This window comes from Micropterus dolomieu, linkage group LG07 (genome assembly GCF_021292245.1).
Source record: "Micropterus dolomieu isolate WLL.071019.BEF.003 ecotype Adirondacks linkage group LG07, ASM2129224v1, whole genome shotgun sequence".
Lineage (NCBI taxonomy): Eukaryota > Metazoa > Chordata > Actinopteri > Centrarchiformes > Centrarchidae > Micropterus > Micropterus dolomieu.
The window spans coordinates 16360448-16380959 of record NC_060156.1 but is presented as its reverse complement, the minus strand read 5'-3'; the positions used below and the strand labels follow the sequence as shown (position 1 = coordinate 16380959).

Below are 20512 nucleotides of genomic sequence, written 5' to 3'. Positions count from 1 at the left end.
GTCTGTATGCAATTTCATCAAGAACAAATCACTCAGGTGTGCCATTACCATTTCCCGACTGCCTTCAGTACTGTCCGGAATCAGAACTCCACACCAAGCACACATGCAGCGGGCAGAGAGGGAGGGACGTCACACTAACCACTGATACCTTTTAAATAACATAATACTGTACAATGGTACATCATCTTTACCTTACACTAAAAGACACTGTTCAAAAGCCACACTAGTTATCTCACGTAATGTTTATAAATATGTTTGATCAGAGCTGGGTTATAATTTTATCAAGTGGTCCAAACAGAATGACATCCTGACAGCAGGACCTGAAATGGATCGTCTCAAATGCTCAGAGGGCAGCGCAGAGCACCACCTGACACACACTCTTGTAGGCAGTGAACACCTCCTGCATGGAGGAAACTTTTTTTCATTATTAATTCACTCACTGCCATGGCTGTATCTTTCGTTCATTTATTTTTCATGTAACCCTGTACAGCTGCTATTTTTCGATTCAGCTCTCATAATGCTTATTGTATTTTTCCTTTTCACTGACAATCACACTACATTGAAACATGGCCTGTCAAACGTCTCAGCACAACAGTCTGGTGAACTTTGTGCTGTCAGAAGTCTGAGGTTGTTCTATTTTTACGCACACTTCCCTCTCTGTTCAGCTATTTGATTTGGGTGCGTTCTCATTTTAATAATATCCCTCAGTATAATACTGGATGCCCTTGACGTGTGGTAATTACATTAGCATGGCTTTTGTTTGTCAAATGAGCAGCCCATACTAAAATACATGACGTGTTTTTTTTTTTACGTGTCTGTGTGTGCTTGCTGTATGCGCAAATGTCTTTGTTATGTCTCTTATGTGTCCACACAGTCATTCAGTTACAGTCAAATGTTACACGAATGTAATTGAATAGGTGCCTCTCAGGGAGTTGCATGAATTCTTTCTGAGTCACTTCACTTTCAATCAATGCATTGTGTTGTGGATTCAGTCTGCCGGCAGCCTTGCTAGTCCTTTTGTTTTTACATTCTCATTGGCTCCTCTAACAATCATGGCTGTTTGCCTTATTATAACATGTCCGTCTTGTTGTTTAGATCATTAGTTATGTTACACTTTCCCATCTTTACTTGTGTTGACACAGTTTGTATGCTTGCTGGCGCCCCAGGCTAGTGAATATACATGCATGCATTTTTTCACTGTACACACAAGGAAAGATAAGTACATCACAGCAAATTAAATGTTACATTCTGAGATTAGCAGGGTAGTTCTGCAAAGATACTGAACAGATTATACGTGCACTTTCCTTGCAGAGAACAATGGTCTGTTTTTGCTTTGTGTTTGAGTTCATGGTTGATTACATTTATTGACTTACCGACATGTTTAACCTTGTACACTCATTTGTTTGCATATGTGAACGTGGATGTTGTTTTTCCAGATTATATTTGGTGAAACCTTTGCTATTCGACCCTTTAGCCCCAGCTTGTAGAGGAACTCCCATGGGGCATTGCTGCTGCCGCTGCTGTAGGAATTTTGCCTGCTGGCTCCTACTAAAGAAAAGCCTCTATTTGACTTGTTACATCTGCAACTGCCTTAGTGTCACTGTTTGAATGGACTGCTCATTGACAGTATACAATGAATATGGTCCATTCATTTGCTTAAATAAAAAAAAAAATAAAGCTTGAAATGTATCTCTTTCTTTAATTTTTTTAAAAAACATTTTAAAATTGGCAGAAAAATCCAAAGACACTTATATCCAAAAGCATTCTCTATAACCATTTCTATTTCCTTTTACATACTCTTTACATTTTCTTTCTCTTAAGGTTTTCTTAGCTGTGCTTGCTGACCATAAAGTACTTTTTGCAGCGACCTAGCAACATCTGAAAAACCAAAAGATAACCATTATATCAATGTGTTTTCCGGAGACAATGAGGCTGAACTTGATTTCCTTCTGTTGTTCTACTCCCATGCCCCAGTCTGACAGAACTTAAAAGTATGCTAATACTAGGCTATTGCGTGGTCCATTATTAAAGCAGAGGATCATTTAAACAAACAGAGCAGAAAAGTGGATAAAAGAAAAGAGGATAGCCTAAACGCAGTGAAGTAATGAATGGATATGGTAGTTGTAATTGACAAGGCGACCCATGAGACTCTGCATGTGTTTATGTGTGTCAGTGCCTCTCCGTGGTGCTGCTGTATTGTATTTCGTGTTGAAGAGGAATGAGTTGCAGTAATCTGGTGTGTTGCTACCAGCATCCTCAGCCTCAGTCAGCAGTTTAGCCACAACCACAAGTCCAGATAAAACATTAAAGACGAGGCACTGACAAGGCAGGGCCATCTGGGGCCACTTAAAACCAATACCACAGGGCAGGGTAAGGCCTTCCATCAATTACAATCTTATTAGCCTAATCGTTATGAAATAATCAAATCCAGGAGACAGCTGAGTCTCAACTCTGCAGATCTCCAGCAGGCAAGCAAACCAGTGGAGAGCAGGGCGGTGAATGGGGTGTTCCAAAATATTGTGGCATCATATTTTGCAAATTTAAAAATTATATGCATTGTATAGTTCAAGATTGGATTGTAGTACCAGCTAAATATTTTCACTTGGCTTATTTTCAAATTTCAAAAATCAAACTTTAATCTGGCTTAGAGCAGTCTTACCTAATCTTTTGGCCCCAAGCAATGAATAAGTTACCCGACTGACTTTTGCTGTGACAACAAGACACAAACTCTGCGCGTGATTGCTCAGATCTCAGATCAGACAGACACATTCCCTCTCTTATTGTCTGATTTGTCTCTTTATACAGTCCACTGTGTCTGTATATTCATGGAGTCATACAACTCAGACAACCTAAAATTTTCACTCAAGCTGTTATTGTTATTTAACTTTAGCAAATGTATTTTCACCTGAATTCGCAGTGCCTTAGGACATTCGCATCTAATCTATTGTCTCTATTCTATCTTCTTTCCACTGATTTTGATCAATCATTTGTGTCATGCAAATACATTGCAACTGAACTGAAGCATTTGCTGTGGAAATTGTGATTTGTGGCCAACTAAGACCCTATGAGAATGTTCAGCCTAAAGTCCAACTAAGTTTATGCATTTGTTCTTTACCTCCATGAGGACCTTATTCATCACATACAGTATATTCATTTACCTATATATATTCATTTGACACGATACATAGCAATGTACATTTCCCACCATATACACATGTATGGAAAGCACTATGAGACAACCCGCTCTTCTATATGATCTGTGTACTATCTTCATTTTGCACTTAAATCTGACATAAAACAATGAGAATGGTAAAACTGAAAATGCCTATAAAGAATAAACAACTACTGCTTATGGCAACTTATTTACCTTTTTAGCGGTCATATTGTGCTCATTTTCAGGTTCATAATTTTATTTAGGGGTTGTACCAGAACAGGTTAAATGGTTTTATTTTTAAAAAACACCATGTCTTTTGCCATACTGCACATTGCTCCAGCTCCTCTTTTCACCCTGTGTTGAACGCTCCTTTTTTAGCTATGGAGTGATGCATCTTACCTCTACAAGATCTTTGTTTGCAGTTGCACATGTGCAGTGCCTACTTAAGGGCTACTAGGCAATCAGAAGCAAAGCAGGGCGGTCCCGAAAAGCCAGTAAAGCGGGCTTCGGTTCAGCTGTATAAGTTACCCTTACCAGCTTAGCAACATGGACTGGAATAATCATCACCTCCTGTGTAGATGTTGCACATTAAAAGTATTTGAGCAACTCAACTGGCATAATCCTTCCCTTTCCTGATATGAGTTTAATGTGAACAATCTGCAGGAATTGTTCCGTTGACAGCGAAATCTTAAGAGTGAAAGCAGAGGAGATTGTAACTGGTTAGTGAATGAGACAGTGGTTCTGTTAAAGAGAAACTCAAAGCAACAGAGCAGTGAGTGAGTATAACACAACCATGTTGTACTGACGTGTGTTATCAAATGTAAAGAATGGTGAACATGACGGTTGTTGTGCTCATTTAACCTGCCCAGGGACTGCAGATGAAAATTTGCCTTTCAGGCAAATCACATACATATTACATATTTACATTGCATTGATGTTATTTATGGTGGGCTATCCTTGATAAATAATTTATTAAAGTAAATCATTACTGTTGTGGAAATATACATTGTCCTGAATATGACTGGCCAATGGGTTTAATTTAGCAGGTTTTTCATGTGTGCTTCTATCTGAGAATTTACTGTAAAAGCATCACTAGCAAATCAGACCTTGGGGCCTGTATTGTGAGACTGTATCACAGTCGCATTGTCACTGGGAAAGATGACACAATGACAGGAGTTAAGACAGCAAAAGGGATTCGAATGGGAGATGTAAAAGGAAGTGAAAGGTGACAGAAAAGGGAGAATAAAAATTTGAGAGTCAGCTGGCTGACCTCTAACTCACTGAGTCAGTGATTGAGAAGAAAGCAGTATTTTACTCTCTCCCCAAAGGGGTTGAGAGAACACACCAGACTGGAAAAAGTTATATAACAGAGAGAAAGAGTCCATCATACTACTATCTTTATCATGACCCTTCTCTCCCTTTCTGAGATTTGACAGCAGGATGATAAACTACTACTCATGAGTCTACAGTAGACTGATGGTTGAGGGAGTGGAGATCTTGTATGCAGCAACAGCAGCGTCAGCAGTGGGCTTCACAACTGGGACTGCATGCAGAAGGACATGACTGTGTGACAAAGGCCAAAAAGAGCTGTGGTTCCTATACCACATCTGTTGTACATCTGTTGACTAGCAGGCTCCTAGGGCACATTAGACTTTTTTTTGTTCCATCCGTGACAATAGGTGTCACCTAGATCTAACCTATTTTAGTTCTTTGTCCTTGTAAACAAACATTCCTAAACATTAACTTGAATTTTGATATAAGGAAATAGGAAAAGGATGTCACTTGTCTTAGACCTTTTCTCCTAGGCTCAATTCAAAGCTAAGTGGCCGCTTCAGGTGATGTTTAAACATAATCTCTTCAGTTTTGATTGTATTGATTATTCAGCTTTTGATTGTTTGATTCATGTCAACATAAGTGCAATTGACCAGACCGACCTTGACTAACATTGCTTTCTGAGAATCTGCTGAGTGTGGGAAATGTCTGATAAACACCAACAGACACTACTTCACACTTATTGCTGATGGCATTGTTAGTGTAATGTGATATGTTGCTGAATTCTGCTCAGTTTGTCTTAATCTCCCCATACTGACAGCGACAGGATGAGCAGTTGTCCAAACACTGGGAACAGCAGGACATGAAACGGAAAATGTGTTGCACAAGCAAAATGCACAAGACAACCACAGTATTAATCTAATGTGTACAAAGATGTGACATTATGTCACATGGTCACACTTGCATTTGACATTTACACAGTGACAGATTAGAGAGAAGGTCAGTGCGTGCGTGTGTGTGTGTGTCCTCAGGAATCAACCTTATATTTGACTTGAAATCAAATTATTAGCGCACAGAGATTTCCTGTACAGTATCGGTGAATGTGTGCAGAATGTCTGTATGTGCACGTGGCCAGCCATGCATATGCCTCTCAGTCTACAATATACTGCACAAGACAGATAACTCAACCCAGCAGTTACTATGTTATTTTGAAGCAATATTTATATTATCATATAATGATATGGTACATTTCAGATCCTATAAAATTACCAGACAATAGGTACTATTGACTTGAAGTTCTCCTTGTTATTCCAGCAGTATTTTAACCCACAGTAATAAAGCCACTACTCCAATTGTGAATTGTTTGTGAAGATGAATCAAAAGATATAGTTTAGCTATAAGATAAGACTAAAGTTTCCTTATGCATTGCATTTTCCCCCCTCATCTGAATCACAATTTGCATACTTTTGTCTTTTTATATGTAGTAAAATGAAACACAAACTAATGCCAATGCCATGTTACAGAGCAATCAAGGAAAAATGACAAACTTTAGGGCTTTAACTAGGCCTTATATAATAATGCAAAAGGAAAATGATAGCTCTTCCATTGTGCAAAAATGTTTTAATAATAAGCCCATCAATAATGTTGACATATCATTATCATTATGATCATTAGCTCTTTTGTCCCAGACATAGCCTATAATGTGTGTTATTCACCCTTTAGGATTAGAGTAATTCATTTTCATTTTTCATATTCATTTTGTGCCCTCAATATTTTTTCTTGTCCTCACCTGCTTTACATTGCTCAGATCTTGGCTGGATGGCAACCATCTACACCTCCAGTTCAACTAATAGTTCTGTAATTTCCTCTAAGCAGAGGCAGTGGCTTTCTTGCTACTGGTTTATTTGAATACTTCTCTCCAAATCCATCATAAAAACTAAACACACAATGTTGATGAGAAAAGAATAACATGCAGATCATGTGGAATACCGTTAATAAAAATACAGTTAAAAATACAGACAAACAAAACAAAATACCATACTACATTGGCTGCATGCTATAAAAAAGGGAAGTCTTCGAGTCTTCAGAGGTTTCTATATAACCGCTCACATTCAGGTCTGTTGTGACCAGCATTAAACCAGTTACCTGAACTTATTAAAAATGCCTTTGCTTTCTGCTTGCTAGCCGGTGTTGCTATACTTGTTGATGACTTTGATCTGAGGCTTCAAAATAATAGTATTATTACTTGTCCTAAATTAAATAATGTACTAATAACAAAGGCAATGTGTATTGTGTATTATTATATATAATGCAAATACAATCAATCAATCAGTTTGGTGCACTGCTAGCTCATAGCAGGTGCTAGCTTGCCTCGCTGTCGTTGGAGTGTTTGACAGGAAATACCTGTTAATTGCTGCAGGTGATATTACTGCACAATGAGGTGACCACCTTATCGCATGAGAAAAGGAAAATAAGGTGCTAAGTGAGTCATTTGTCCCAACTTGTGCACTTGTAGAGTTGAGAAAATGGGAGATAAAAAAATTTCCACAAACATTTACATTACATAATATAGTCCTAGTTTTGGCCATATACTGTATGTTTGGGCTAATCTCACATACATAATAAAATTAATAATTTGCATGTTTCCCTGCTGTGTTCACAAGCAGCTCTGATGTAAACAAATCCTAACAGCTTCAGGTACACTTAGAGTGTTATATTCTGTTGATATTGTATTAAAAGAGCTGTCAATTTGGTCGTGATAAGCCATCCAATTCTGTAGTGATGGTGCTACACTTGTTTTCATTTAGATTCCAAAGTGTGCCTTGTAAAGTATAATCCTTGTGATTTTCAATACATCTAACCCATTTAATAAAACTGTTTTCAGCAATAGTATTTGCACACTGTATATGCCTCTCTTTGCATGGTTAAAATTATGTATCCTCTTAAATGGAGTGTGGGAAATTTCACCCATTGTTGATGTTGTTCATTTTTGATGACAATTCAGAGGTTGCTTTTTTCTGTTGTGTTTCTGACAAAGTGGCTGGCCAAAGCGTGTTTGCTGCTTTGCTTATAATGGCAATTTTTCCAAAAAGTAAAACTCCAATTAGTTTTTTTTTAACTGAAGTATTTGTGAAAAAAACTACAGTTTGTTTGATAAAATTTAAAAAAGAACTAAAGGCCCACTTACTAGATTTTTCCAGATCTTTTAACCACATCTCATTGTCTCTCTCAGCAGATAGAGTTTACCTAGTTGTCAGACAACCTTTGTTTGATTCTCTGGATCTTAATTGATTATTACTGATGTAAATGTAGATTTAGTTGTTGTCTAATGTTGGTCCCTGTATTAATGTGAGAGTGATAACAGTATATTTGTTATGATCTTCTGATGTTGGGGTACAACTATGTTTACATTAGGATTTACAGCATAGATGGTGACTTTAAATGCTTGCAAAACAAGTTGAAGGTCCTCTTGTGCATTACATTTCACTCAGGCTGTTTCATAAAACATGTGCTGTATATTCCATTTGTGGATCACTGCATATAAAACAGGAGTTACTTGAAATGCAGCCGCCGTACACAGTGATACTCAGTTGTTCTGAAAAGGATGTTGGGCAATACTGTGTATTTACTGACAAGGTGATGACTGCCCAGTAAACATTGGTTATCAGGAACACCAGGATATCGGCTCAGTGTATGAATGAACAGTTGTAGAGGTCATGGACAATGCACATACATGTGTGAGTGTGCATGTGTGTATGCGAATCACCCAACGCCATCCTCCCTAACTCATCAATATCCTCTCTCTGTACTCCCTCTCCCCTGCCCTCACCTCTCTGTCTCCCACCTAGATGGTTTATAAGCCCTGGCTGTGTTCTCAGTACTTCCAGACCACCCAGATGCACTGCAGTAAGCGAATCCCTTGTGGTCAGTACTGCCTGGAGGTGCAGCAGCGGTGCCCCTTTGTCCTGCCCGACAATGATGATCTCATTCATGGAGGCAGCCCCAGTTTTATATGCACAGGTACAACAACATTATCATACAGTTTATGCATTGTTCTGTTTGTTTTATCTTCCATTGTTTTTTTCCCTTTAACCTTATTATAAAGTTTAACATTAGCACAGTTTTTGCAGTTGCCCAGTGTATCTTTAGTACTCAACCAGTAGTTGAGCAGTTGGGTCAAAGAGCCTTATAGACTATTTAGGGGATAAAGCAGCATTCAAAACTATGAGTAACAAGCTTGTCTAACCTCTACTGCTTGTGCTCATCCTGTGTACTGTCGAACATTACTTAACTACTGTACTTGCTGTATAATGAGCGAACAGATAGTGAGCACAAACAGAGCGTAATGTCTTGCTCAATGATACTTCAATAGGACACACAATCTGTCGTGGACACACAGTGAACACTTGTGACTTTACAGTTTCAGGATGTTCTGTCAAATCACCAGACTAACAGGGTGATACAACATAACAAATTGTTTCCAATTACTCACAGCACTAAGAGGCAGCTGCACAAGGGAGCGCTGTCGCAGTAAGTCTGTGTCTGTGCTGAACATTATAGGCCTATATGTAGTCATTGGGTCAGGACACACACACACACACACACACACACACACACACACATCTTAATCCTAAATAAATGCTAAACTTTGTCAGGACCATAGTTTTGTCTCCACATACACCAAAGGTGAGTCCCACGCAGTCTAACTGTGTGAGCAGATTTTTGTCATCACATGTGGATGCTGCCCTCTGGTGGTCAGGTTACATTCATGTACAGTGTGACAGAAGATATTGAAAGTAGTGTTTGTGTTTTTGATTTGTGCGTTTTCCTATTAATCATTTGTATGTATGTATTTATGAAGAATACTAAAGAATCTTGTCAGTCTTTAAAAATAAAAGGATACGGCTGGCAATATATTGTTGCTATTATCAACAAGTCTTATGAAAAGACCAAGACCAACAATGTGTTAGTCCGTCTCTAAACAGTTGATTTTCACACAGTGGGTTCACATAATGTTTAATATTTCTCAAAACAGCTTAAATACACATTTGCTGCACTCGTAAGTACTTTGAGGCAACAGAATGTGGGACTGAGTCAAAATGAACTACAGTGCCCCATGTTCATCATAATGAAGGAAAATGACATCCAGTGCAACAGTGTGGCTAAGTGATGTGTTTTCAATAGTTTTTGGTCAATGGAGGTCTGTGGCACAGAGAAATAAGCTATATCAGGCTTTGGCTACACAGAAAATACTTGTTATTTGGATGACTTTATTGGTTTTGGTCTTTTCATGGGCTTTGCTGACGGTAAGAAAAAAATAGAATATCACCAAAGTTTTTAGACATGTGTTATCCAGTTATGTTGTCCAGATCTTGGCAATCAATTCTAAATGTACAGTCTGCTCTGTGAACACAGCTAATGTACTGAGCAAGGATAATAAAGCATTTCTGTACATATGAGTAAGTAAGTGAGATTACAGCGGCTATTGCAACTCTTCAGGTTGTGTCCTTTGCTTCTGCATATAGTGTGCATGTGTGTATTTTGTCAATAACTCTGCAAACATGGTCACTCTAAATGCAGATTTGTCAGAAACTTACTAATTACATGGTTCCTCTTGTCACAGTTAAGCTGTTTAGAGTCTAAACTGTGCTGAATGGGCACACTCTTCTTCAAAGTTCTCCTCACATTAGCATGCATATGGGCTGTGATAACCCCCCTTTGCTTACAGTGTCAGTGGAGAGAATGTCAGAAAGCTGAAAGCTGATTTCAGCCCTTGTGTCAATGCTGTACATCTTGTTACATACTGCTTTTGTCGCTAAATTGCATGAATTTTTAGTATGTACAGTATGGTACTGTACAGTCTCCATACATTAAATGCACTCCTATACTGTATCTGTATGCTTAGTTGCAAAGGCAAGGCTAATCATAGTAATTCAATTAGGCTGCTGCAGCATAGAAAAGAGACATTTGGTGCAAAACCAAACTGATCTGAGTTAAAACACAAAATACATGGGAAAAATTGGCCAACAATATTTACTTTATTTTTAACATTGTGATGACGTGATATGATATTAATGGAAATATTGGCTGTACAGCTAGTGTTAACCCTTTTCCCTGTTTTCTATATTTTTGTGTTTTTCTTTTATGCTGTGCATGTGTTGTCAAATTGATTAATATGTCTCTTAATCTTCTTGTGTTTTTTTCCATTTGCATGTGTTTTCTTACATTGCAGTGCAGTGAACTCTCTTGGTGCTTTTTCAACTTTTATTTAGATTTGAGAATGATCAATTTTACAGGAAATCACTCCTGCGTTATTGTCTTTTTATATCTTTTCATTTTCAAAACAGTGCCTTTGGGGGAAGCTGGACTTTTTTTTGACAGGAAGCAAGTACAGGATTTATAAAAATAAAATGCTACATGCAGCATCTCTCAGACAACATGTGCGCTGTGAGCTAACTGTTTATATCTCCACCACCACCTCCACCCCCCTCCCCCCAAAACAACCCCCAGGGCTGCTGGAGGACTATCCATCAGGTGTAGACCCGGATGCAGAGTGCTGTGACGTGCGGTGGGACTTGAAAGTGGACAACCGTTCCCGGGGGACCCTGAAAAGAACTCACCCGCCATGCCAGCACCGTACCTCCCTCAGCTCCTCGGCAGCCTGCAGACTGTGTAACAGCCGGCTCAAACTCTGCCTGCTGGTCCTTGTCCTCCTACATACTGTTGCCAGCCTCACTGCATCCCACAATGCAACAGGACTGGGCCTCCCCGCCATCACGCCTCTGGAGGAGAGCCCTGCCAATGAGGAGTGATACAGCTGCCAGGAGGAGGTGAGGGTGTTGGGGTGGGGGATTCCCTCACCATGGCAACCAATGTGGAAAAATACAGCCACACTTGTGCGAATGGCTGGAGCTGTGTGCCTGTGGACATTCTGCAACACTTGCCGGCAAATGGAAAATGTGGAACGCTTTGAGAAAAAAGACACACAAATCAATCAAAACAAATAAATAAGCAAACAAACAGACATACTAGGGGACTCAACCAGTTCCTTACATAGAAAGGGGACAATGCCACAGCCTTTGTTGAGTGGGAAGGTCGGCTTCCTCATGGCTGAGTTTCTCTCACTACGCTTTTTTACACTGTGTTCCAATTATTGGTTTGTGTTGCACTGGCTGACTATGGAATAACACAATCATATTCTCTTTCTAATGTTCATCCTTTGTGTTTTTTTCTGGGTCTCTCATACATGAAGAAAATGTGCTCTCTAAATAAGACAGATAAAGTGTAAAAAAAAAAATTAGCTGCAAGGTTGTGTGTGATGGTTTCTGTTTCTAGATTTACTGTGTGTGCGAGCATGCGTGAGTGTGTGTGTGCTTGTATGCATGTCTTTACACATGTGTGTATGTGTGCGTATGAGAGGATGAGTGTGTGTTGTTGACATGTGCCCTAAAAGCCTACCTAACAGGCGATGATGTTTTTATGGAGGCCCCCTCCGATGTCACTAAGCTCTGCCATGCTGGTTTGATGGCCACAATCCCATTAAAACTTCACTGGGGTTTGAATGTGGTTCTGATGTCTATAATAAGCACTGTGTTTAACGCAGGTTTATGGTTTTCCCTCACTTTGTTTTGTGAGATAATATTTCTGTAATCAGCATCAGTAAATTGCTAACACCTGGCTAAAACATCACATACAGTTTTATTGCACAGTGAGAGTTTATTATGAACATTTCTCTGGTACAATCACTTTTAGTTTTTACATCAAATCCAGTGGTTTAGAAAATCTGTCTGATAACTTGTTTATAATATATGCCTTATCATCTGACCTTTTGGTTTTCTTGCCATGTTGGACTTCATTGTAGCAATGTTGATGTGTTGCCAGACCAAAGGAGCTACTTTGTTGAGTGAAATTTTATCATAACCAATGAACCATACTACAAAAGACCCAAGCAGAATGATCCTTTAAGCTTTCATCTAACCCTACGATTGGACTTTTACACAGAAGAAGAAGTTTACAATAAGTCAAAAAATGTTTGAAAAATTATTTTAGCTGCCATCTGGTTTCCCTGCCAAGTCTGCATATTATATGTTGTAGGATCATGGTTTAAAGATGCTAAACTAAGCGTTAGGATTATCACTCCTCATGTTTTGAATGGAGATGAACAGATGACAAGGCAGAAGTGCATGATTTAGTAAACATACTGACATAAGCAAAATTAGGAGGGTCAAAGAATCTTGACATTGGTGTTGGTGATAGTTTGGTTTATTACCTTAATAATGCTAGTTGATGAGATCTTCTGTGTTTGTTTACAGAGTTCGCCACTTGTTAGCAACTTAATTAGTGCACAGGAAGCTACGAAAAAACCCACAGACAGGATAATTTTATCTCACAGAACAAAACATGAAACTGTGTTAAGCTTGTCTTAACCAAAGATGTTATCCCAGGCATTTTACCTAAACCCCATTCGGATTCTGGTCACTTCTCAGCAACATTGCTCAGCAAAGTTAACTGACATCAGGATTTTACCACTGGATCAACGTTATTCACTGTTGTTCCAGACAAAGAAGATTTTGTGATGTTAGATTTTAAAGGTACTATCCAGTCCAAATAATGTCTGCAACATAAACATGACGGTTACTCATGAGCCTTGGTTTTTTCCCTTCTCTCTGGTTTTCATTAATAATCAAATGTGACCAGCAGTTCAAGTGTAAATCATTTTACCCTATTATGACCACTTGAAACTCAATTTGCTGTTTGCCCTCAAACCAATACTGAGGTCTACATCGGTGGTGTAATTTAAACTGCAAGCCTTTGATGACTGGATGTTACCTTTAAGGCCTTTTAATAACTGTCAAACTGTAAGTTCCTTGCAGTTACGATGAAGACGTCAATGTCTCGCTATGAAAGGAAGCAATCTACCTGCAGCAGCTTGAAGGAAAGGACTGCTAATAGGTATATTACACTATGACCCTGCTCCCTGGCCATACAATACATATACAATTACATTCTACATCAACATAGAAGCAATTTGTTCAAAATTGTCAGTTTCTTTCTTTTGAACCAAAGTGCGTAACCTATTTTCATGAACTGCATGTGGAGGCGCTCTGCAAAGTTATGACAGCCTCTTCTGTTGATTGTCCTTAGCCCCACTTCAGCTCCATATCTGATCCCGAATCAGCTCCTGTAGCATGCCCACTGTCTTGAACTTTTCTCTCCTCAAAACATCAGACTCATGTCTCATTAAGTAAAGGGCTTATTAAGATATACAATACAAACATTATCATCAGCACAGTCAGACACACTTAACAAACACATGCGAATTGTTAGCAGACAAAGGGTAAATACACGGCTCATTTCCTGTTTCTTTTCTAACTCGTACGCCTGCAGTACAGAGGCGTTCCACTGGCTGTTACTGGAGAGCAGGAACCGAAACAAATCCAGAGAGAGGAGCGTGTCATTGTTTATGTAAGCACTAATGGCATAACCTGATTCTTGTCTAAGTCAGCTGACACATTTTATTTTATAAATGTTGACCAGTGTGTGAACAGACGGAAAGGTGTGACCTTAAGGGCTGACTTATTCTATAGTTTCTAGATTTTCTTTTGTCTCTTCCATGAACAAGGCTGTGAGATCAGGTATTCGAAGATAAACAACTGTTGTTAAATGCATTTTGTTTCCACACTGAAGTATGTTGGTTATTTAAATGAGATGTCCAATCCAATATCTGATGTCAAGAATTTTATTATACAGCTTATATGAGGATTTAAAACCATCTTTATTCACACCATGTCTATATAACCAGCCTGTTTGGCTTATTTTGACACGTATGCTGTTTAGACCCTGCCCCACTCTAGACTTCACCATTTCTGCTTCCATGAAATACATAACTGCTCATTGTCATTCAGCACAGCACACCCATGCCCATCTTGGATGACCGCATTCAGTGATAGAAAAATGCTGCTATTCTATTTGCCACCAGTAGATGGAGATATTTTTATTCTTTTATATTGCTATTGCTGCTGAAGATTTACCACACAAGGACTGTCATATACATAGGATTCAGAAAGCGTGAGCTGATGGAAATGATGGGCCTATGGGTAAAAGTGTGCTTGTGTGTGTGTCTGTGTGTGTGTGTTTGCATATGTGCATATGCAGAGATGTGTGTTTGTGTGTTTGTGTAACGTTGCTAATTGCCGTGTGTTCTCTGGAGAGCTCATTAGTGTTACCATGACCTTGGGGCCTGCAGGACAGGTGTGGCAAACCACCACACAGGGACCTGCTACATTAGCTGTCTCATTATTCATTGCAGCCCTAAAGCTGCTGTAGTATGAAACCACTTTACATTGTGTAATAACATGTGTAAGTGCCCCAAGTCCCAAAACAGACTAGGGTAGGGGTAGATCTATGTTTTCCCTGCACCCGTCTCATTGAATAAACCTTGTCTGAAATGAGATTTCAGAAGGTCAGGGAGAATGAAGTTGACAATGACCTGAAACTGGTGCCAAAGCACACCTTGATTTGAGTCAAAGAAATCCATTTGATATCAGATTTGACACGCTGCTTTTCATGATCAAACATAATGGGAAACAGGAAGAACACAGGGTCTGTCAGTGTCATAGAAATGTGCCATGTTAGCAAAATACTGATTGCAACTCATAAGCTTCACACACCCCTCACCCTAAACACATGTAAGGGATCTCTTGAAGACATACATGTGGTTTCATTCTTCCTGTCATGTCAGCGGCCATGCTGTGATGTAACAGCCATCACGAACCAACTGTTGGACGTGTGTTCAAAAGTCATGCAGAGGCAATGCATCCTCACTGTGGTTGCGTGTGTGTGAATGCTGTGCGCATGTGTTGTCCTTCATGCCCCTTCAGTCATGTTTGCACCAAGGATGGACATTTTTGTGTGCAAGGTTTCTTCCAAACACTAATAGAATTAGATTTGACTGATGTAAATCTCTGATTTGACTTTTATTGGTAATGCAGGCATGCACACAACTGCTGTGATAATTTTACTTTTGGTGTGTTTTGGTTTGTCAATTTTTTACTGCATTATACTGAGAAGAAATTGTGTAGGGTCTTATTGTTTCAGTCTAGATCTCCCGACAGTGGTCTGTAGCAGTCGTAGGTTATGGTCTGTCACATTCCACAACACACCAACCTACAAAAACTAAATTTGTGTTTTACCCCTACACTTCTAGACTATGTATACCACTTGCCCCTGACTCCCTGTGCACCCACCACCAAATGGTATGTACACAAATATTGCCCTCTTTCACTCCCTCTCAGCCTCTCTCTGTTTTCACAATAGTTCCGTTCTCTATCCTGTGGATCTATGCAGAAGCCCATTCCTTTTTTGGTTGTAAATATGTTCCCTAGTATGCTGAACAATGTATGTCTTTGCGTCCAGTTTTCCTTGTGTATTTTGAGTTGATGTCAAGTTGTCACTTTCTTCTTGTACTTCTTCTTCTAATCCTTTTTTTAATTTTTATTTTGAGCGTCTGAAATCATTGATGTGGTACGGTTAACCAATAGACTTGTCCTCAGCTTCGCAACCTTATTGTGAAAGGTTGTGGTTCTGTGTGTGTGAAAGCGAAAGATTTATGATTATAGAAATGAAAAAGGTTCAAAGTCATATAGAAGTATCATTGCGGTTATGATTATTATGATTACTATTATACTACCAGTATATTGTAATATTATAGATGCATTAGTTCAAGTAACTTCTTTAATTTTTTTACAAACAACTTTGATGAAATGATTTATAAAACAGTCTCACAAGTCATGATCTTTTCGAAAACTATGAAAACTACTGCTACAATAATTAAAATTGTGTTCTGATGAAAATAAATACAGACATATAATCTGTTCCTCTTTTGTGTTTTTGTATGATGTGACATTGTTCAAAAACAATAATGTCTCAGCAATTGACAACCGCTTCTTATCCCTAATGATGCACTCTGCTGATCGACACCAAAGGTAATGTATGTTGCTAACGCACAAGAGGAAAGTAAAAATCTTTTAAAAAGTGGATAGATATGTGGGTTAGGGGTTAGGACACCGTGACACATCCACCAATGTGTCCCTGAGCAAGACACTCAACCCACAGTTGCTCCAGAGGTGTGCGACATCTGACATTTATAGCTTTGTATAGAAGCGTCAGCTAACATATAAAGAAAAAGTTGACATGTTTCACTGTTAAATCATTACATAGTTTATACTTTAGTTAACTCAAAATGTATTATTCATTTAGATTTTTAACCTGAAAATGGTATTATGCTCATTTTCAGGTTCAAAATCTTATTTAGGGGTTGTACCAGAACAGGTGTACATGGTTTAATTTTCAAAAAACACCATATTTTTGTCATACTGCACATTGCTGCAGCTCCTCTTTTCACCCTGTGTGTTGAAGGCTTCATTTTAGCTATGGAGTGATACATCTTGCCTATACATAATTTTAGTTGCACATGCACAGTTCCAAGTTAAGGACTACTAGTCAATCAGAAGCAGAGTAGGGCAGGCCCTGAGAAGCCGGTAAACACGGCTTCAGTTCAGCTGTATAAGTTCCCCTTGCCAGCTTAGCAACATGGACTGGAGCAAGAGTTTCAGAGTGGTGAGTTATTAATCTGTAACAAAAGTGTCTTTCATCCTTAAAGTTTTAACTGAGCTCCGTCTCTACATCACAGTAACAGCTTTATGTCCATTGACTGTCTGGGGGGTAGCTAGTGTTTGGAAAGGAGAGGAGAGGTGTGTTTTGCAGCTCAGTGTTTTTCCACCGGTGTGATTGAGGGAGTGTCGGACTAGACGCTTGGTGAGCGTTATATGACGTGTGTGTCGTCACAGAGATGAAAGGGAGATGGCTGGACTGCAAACAAGTTGTTTTCAGGCAGTTCAGAGCAGTGTTTTCTGTGGGAGATGGGCTTTTTCACATTTCACATTGCAAACCAATTACATGCACAAAAAAGATATATAACTCAATAAAAGAGAGGGAAAAAGCCAAAAAGCATAATACCACCTCTTTAACATTTTATTCACAATTTGCTTCTCAGTGTTGGAAGCAAAATGTTTTGCAGAGGCCATGAAATCCTGACTTTAATAAATAATACAAAGAATTTTATTCAACTTTATTCATTTAGTCAACTGTCAAACTCTGGACTTTCACCCAGGAGACTGCTGTTCGTGTTTCGTGTGAAACCAAAAGTCAATGCTGACTTACCAACATCACTTACTTATTTTAAAGGGACTATATGTAGTTTTCAACGGCCCTTAGGGGTATGGTTTTTAGATTGCAACCAGGTGTGTGTTCGTACACGTGCTCGAACTCATGACAAACTCACAAAACATGCTGGAAACTCAGGTAATCATATTTAGGGTGTTTTTACTCACTTTTTGTCTCTCAAGTGATGTTATTCTTCTCTCCTACAGTGTCCATCACAGTTACATGCACATGAAGCAGTGGCAGATCCGTGCTAACGTTAGCTGGCTGCCCCTGCCTTGCACCAATACATGCTAGTATGAACAAATCGCTCCACATTTGCTTTGTACCGTTACCATAATTTGTTGCAGGCTAAAATCTACACTTTGGCATAATGCCTGTGGTACACAGGATAGTAATATGGGTCGCGTTAGTTGGTGAAGTATTGTGGAAAGCTATACCTCTATAGTATTTTTGCACCGGAAAAAGCAACGGCTCTGCGTCATCAACGTTATCTAACTTGAGCAAAGTAAAGCGCAACATCTTTTCACATGCTTTGCAGTAATGTTAGTTTACCTGTCCAATAGGAGGAAAGCTAACTCTGTGTCGGTTTTGTCAGTTTCAAAGCAAAGCAGAGGTCTCTCCATGACATTAATTTGATTCTTGTTTGGTCTAATGCCATATAATTTATATCCTTACGTGGAGTTTATGTTGGAGCTTGTTTGAGTTTGTGTTGGGGTCTGTGTTGTGTTGGGAGCCGGTCGTTTTGTGGTGTTAGTTCACTCAATTTCATTAGCTGCAATGCTGTCGCTGTAGTAGACAAGAGGCTCGGGAGGACGCATACAAAAAATTCCTTCACATAAGAAGCAGAAGAGTGGCGAGAGTGAGAAAAAAAGGCATGTGGTTCATTTCTATGTGAGGTTACAGTCTGTAAACAAATAGGCAGTAAAAAAGTGATTTAATTGAAAAACTGCATATAGCCCCTTTAACCAACCAAAGTTTTGGTGCCCATGTCAAAACCAAAGCCAGTAAAACCCAATGATCTTTGTTTCCAATGAAGGCTAACACTAGTGACATCACAAGGAAAATGAGTTAGATCTTTTACTTAAGTAAGCAATACCACAGTGTAGAAATACTCATGTTTTGAAACGACTGTGTAAAAGTACAAATGTATTGTAATAATAAATTAGTCATTTGGCCAAATTTTTTCAAGCTGTTACGTGGCGTGCCAGAACAAAGTCAAATTATTTCAAATCCTTGTCTCACGTGCACGCTTAACTCAGTCGGCACTGTGCGGGACTCCCGTTAGGAAAGTTGAAAGATCGATTACAACTAACTGCGGATATTTTTTTTCTCCCTTGTTAAACAAATTGATTAAGGACACTTTTGCTCACAATAAAGCATGTGCTGCAGTGTGTGTTTGCCTCCCGGCGTTTGATCCAGATTCAAAAACCTATGGACACTTATTGTCATTTCCCTGAGAAAATTCAGGGGAATCCAATGACACATTTACTGACGGCTTTTTCAGAGGTGTGTCAAGAAAGCCAGAGTCTCTTGTGAATGTCCTTCAGAAGGAGGACAAAATATGTCGTATATGAGATAGCAGAGAGTTATCAGTCAAGAAATTAGGTTTGTTTAGATAGATTTATTAAGAAATTAGATTTACTTAATAATTCAGTAAAACCATATATTATTGTGAATATTATTGTTACTTTTTCATTAAACAGCCACATCAAGAAATTAATTGCTACATGATGTGTCATACTGTAATGTAATCATACATTTTGTTACATCTTGGGAGGAATGGATGTGATGACAAAACCCGCTCTGTATAACAATTTGTCCATTGTCGGCTACTGTAGAAACATGGCGACACAATATGGCGATGTAAGGGGGGGACCCGCAGTTGTGTAGTTAGAAATGACAGTTTATTATGTAAGGTCTTTACACACCACTGAAAATATAGTTAAATAAATATTATATTGCATTTCTGTCAATAGATCTTCAGAAATATTACACACTGGACCTTTAAGTGTATTGCTCAGGGACACGTGTCACAGTGGGAATCAAACCCCGGTCTCCCAGACGAAAGACATGTGTCTCATCCACTGCAACATCACCATCCTGTTAGCATCAAAACATACTTGAAGTGGCAAAAATAAAGAATGACCCATTTCAGATAAATGTATTATTGTATTATAATCATTGACGCATTACTATTTACTTCACTTTAATGTTGCAGCTGGTAAACGTGGGAATAATTTAATGAATTTATATACTGTTGTATAGAAGTGAAAGTATAAAGTAGCAGAATATGGAAATACTCAAGTAAAGCACAAGTACCTCACAACTTTACTGGTAAGTACAGTACTTGAATAAATGCACTTAATTATTTTTCACCACTGGTTGTATCTATCAAAGGAGAAAGGCTGTTGCACATAAACAGCATGTGGTTCCACTTAAAACCATTAGATGGCAGTATCAGCATGTTAGAAGGCCTGAGTGCTGGCATAAATCCAAGTGCACAAAAATAGACCATGAAAAAAACATGTAGACAGCCTAACCGCAGGGATCATGAAAGAATGCTATATGGGCCTTTATTAACTCAGTTTTGGGCTGAACTAAGTTTATCTTCCCATCAGCAGAGGGATTTATATAATATCCACTGGTTGGATTAAATATATACATACCACACTTTTTAATTAAATATATACCATCACTCAGAACTGAGGGTTAAGCCAGAGGGCTAGATATATCTTCCAATCATATATTATGAAACTGCTGACCAACACCCGCTGAGGCCAGTTGAGCCAAACACACTCACGTATCAATATTTAATGTAGCCGCACATACATTTATTCAGCTGTTTATTGAGCATCACTGACA

General features: G+C 38.8%; 1 protein-coding gene across 1 annotated transcript in view; it reads left to right on the top strand.

Moving 5' to 3' along the window:
* LOC123974212 (transmembrane protein FAM155A) overlaps window positions 1-16295 on the top strand; it is an 88957-nt gene extending 72662 nt beyond the window's left edge. The window contains exons 2-3 of the mRNA XM_046054757.1: window positions 8275-8446; window positions 10937-16295. Coding sequence (XP_045910713.1) covers window positions 8275-8446; window positions 10937-11238 — 474 coding nt within the window. The 3' untranslated portion in view covers window positions 11239-16295. The remainder of the gene's footprint in view (window positions 1-8274; window positions 8447-10936) is intronic.
* The last annotated feature ends 4217 nt before the right edge of the window (window positions 16296-20512 follow it).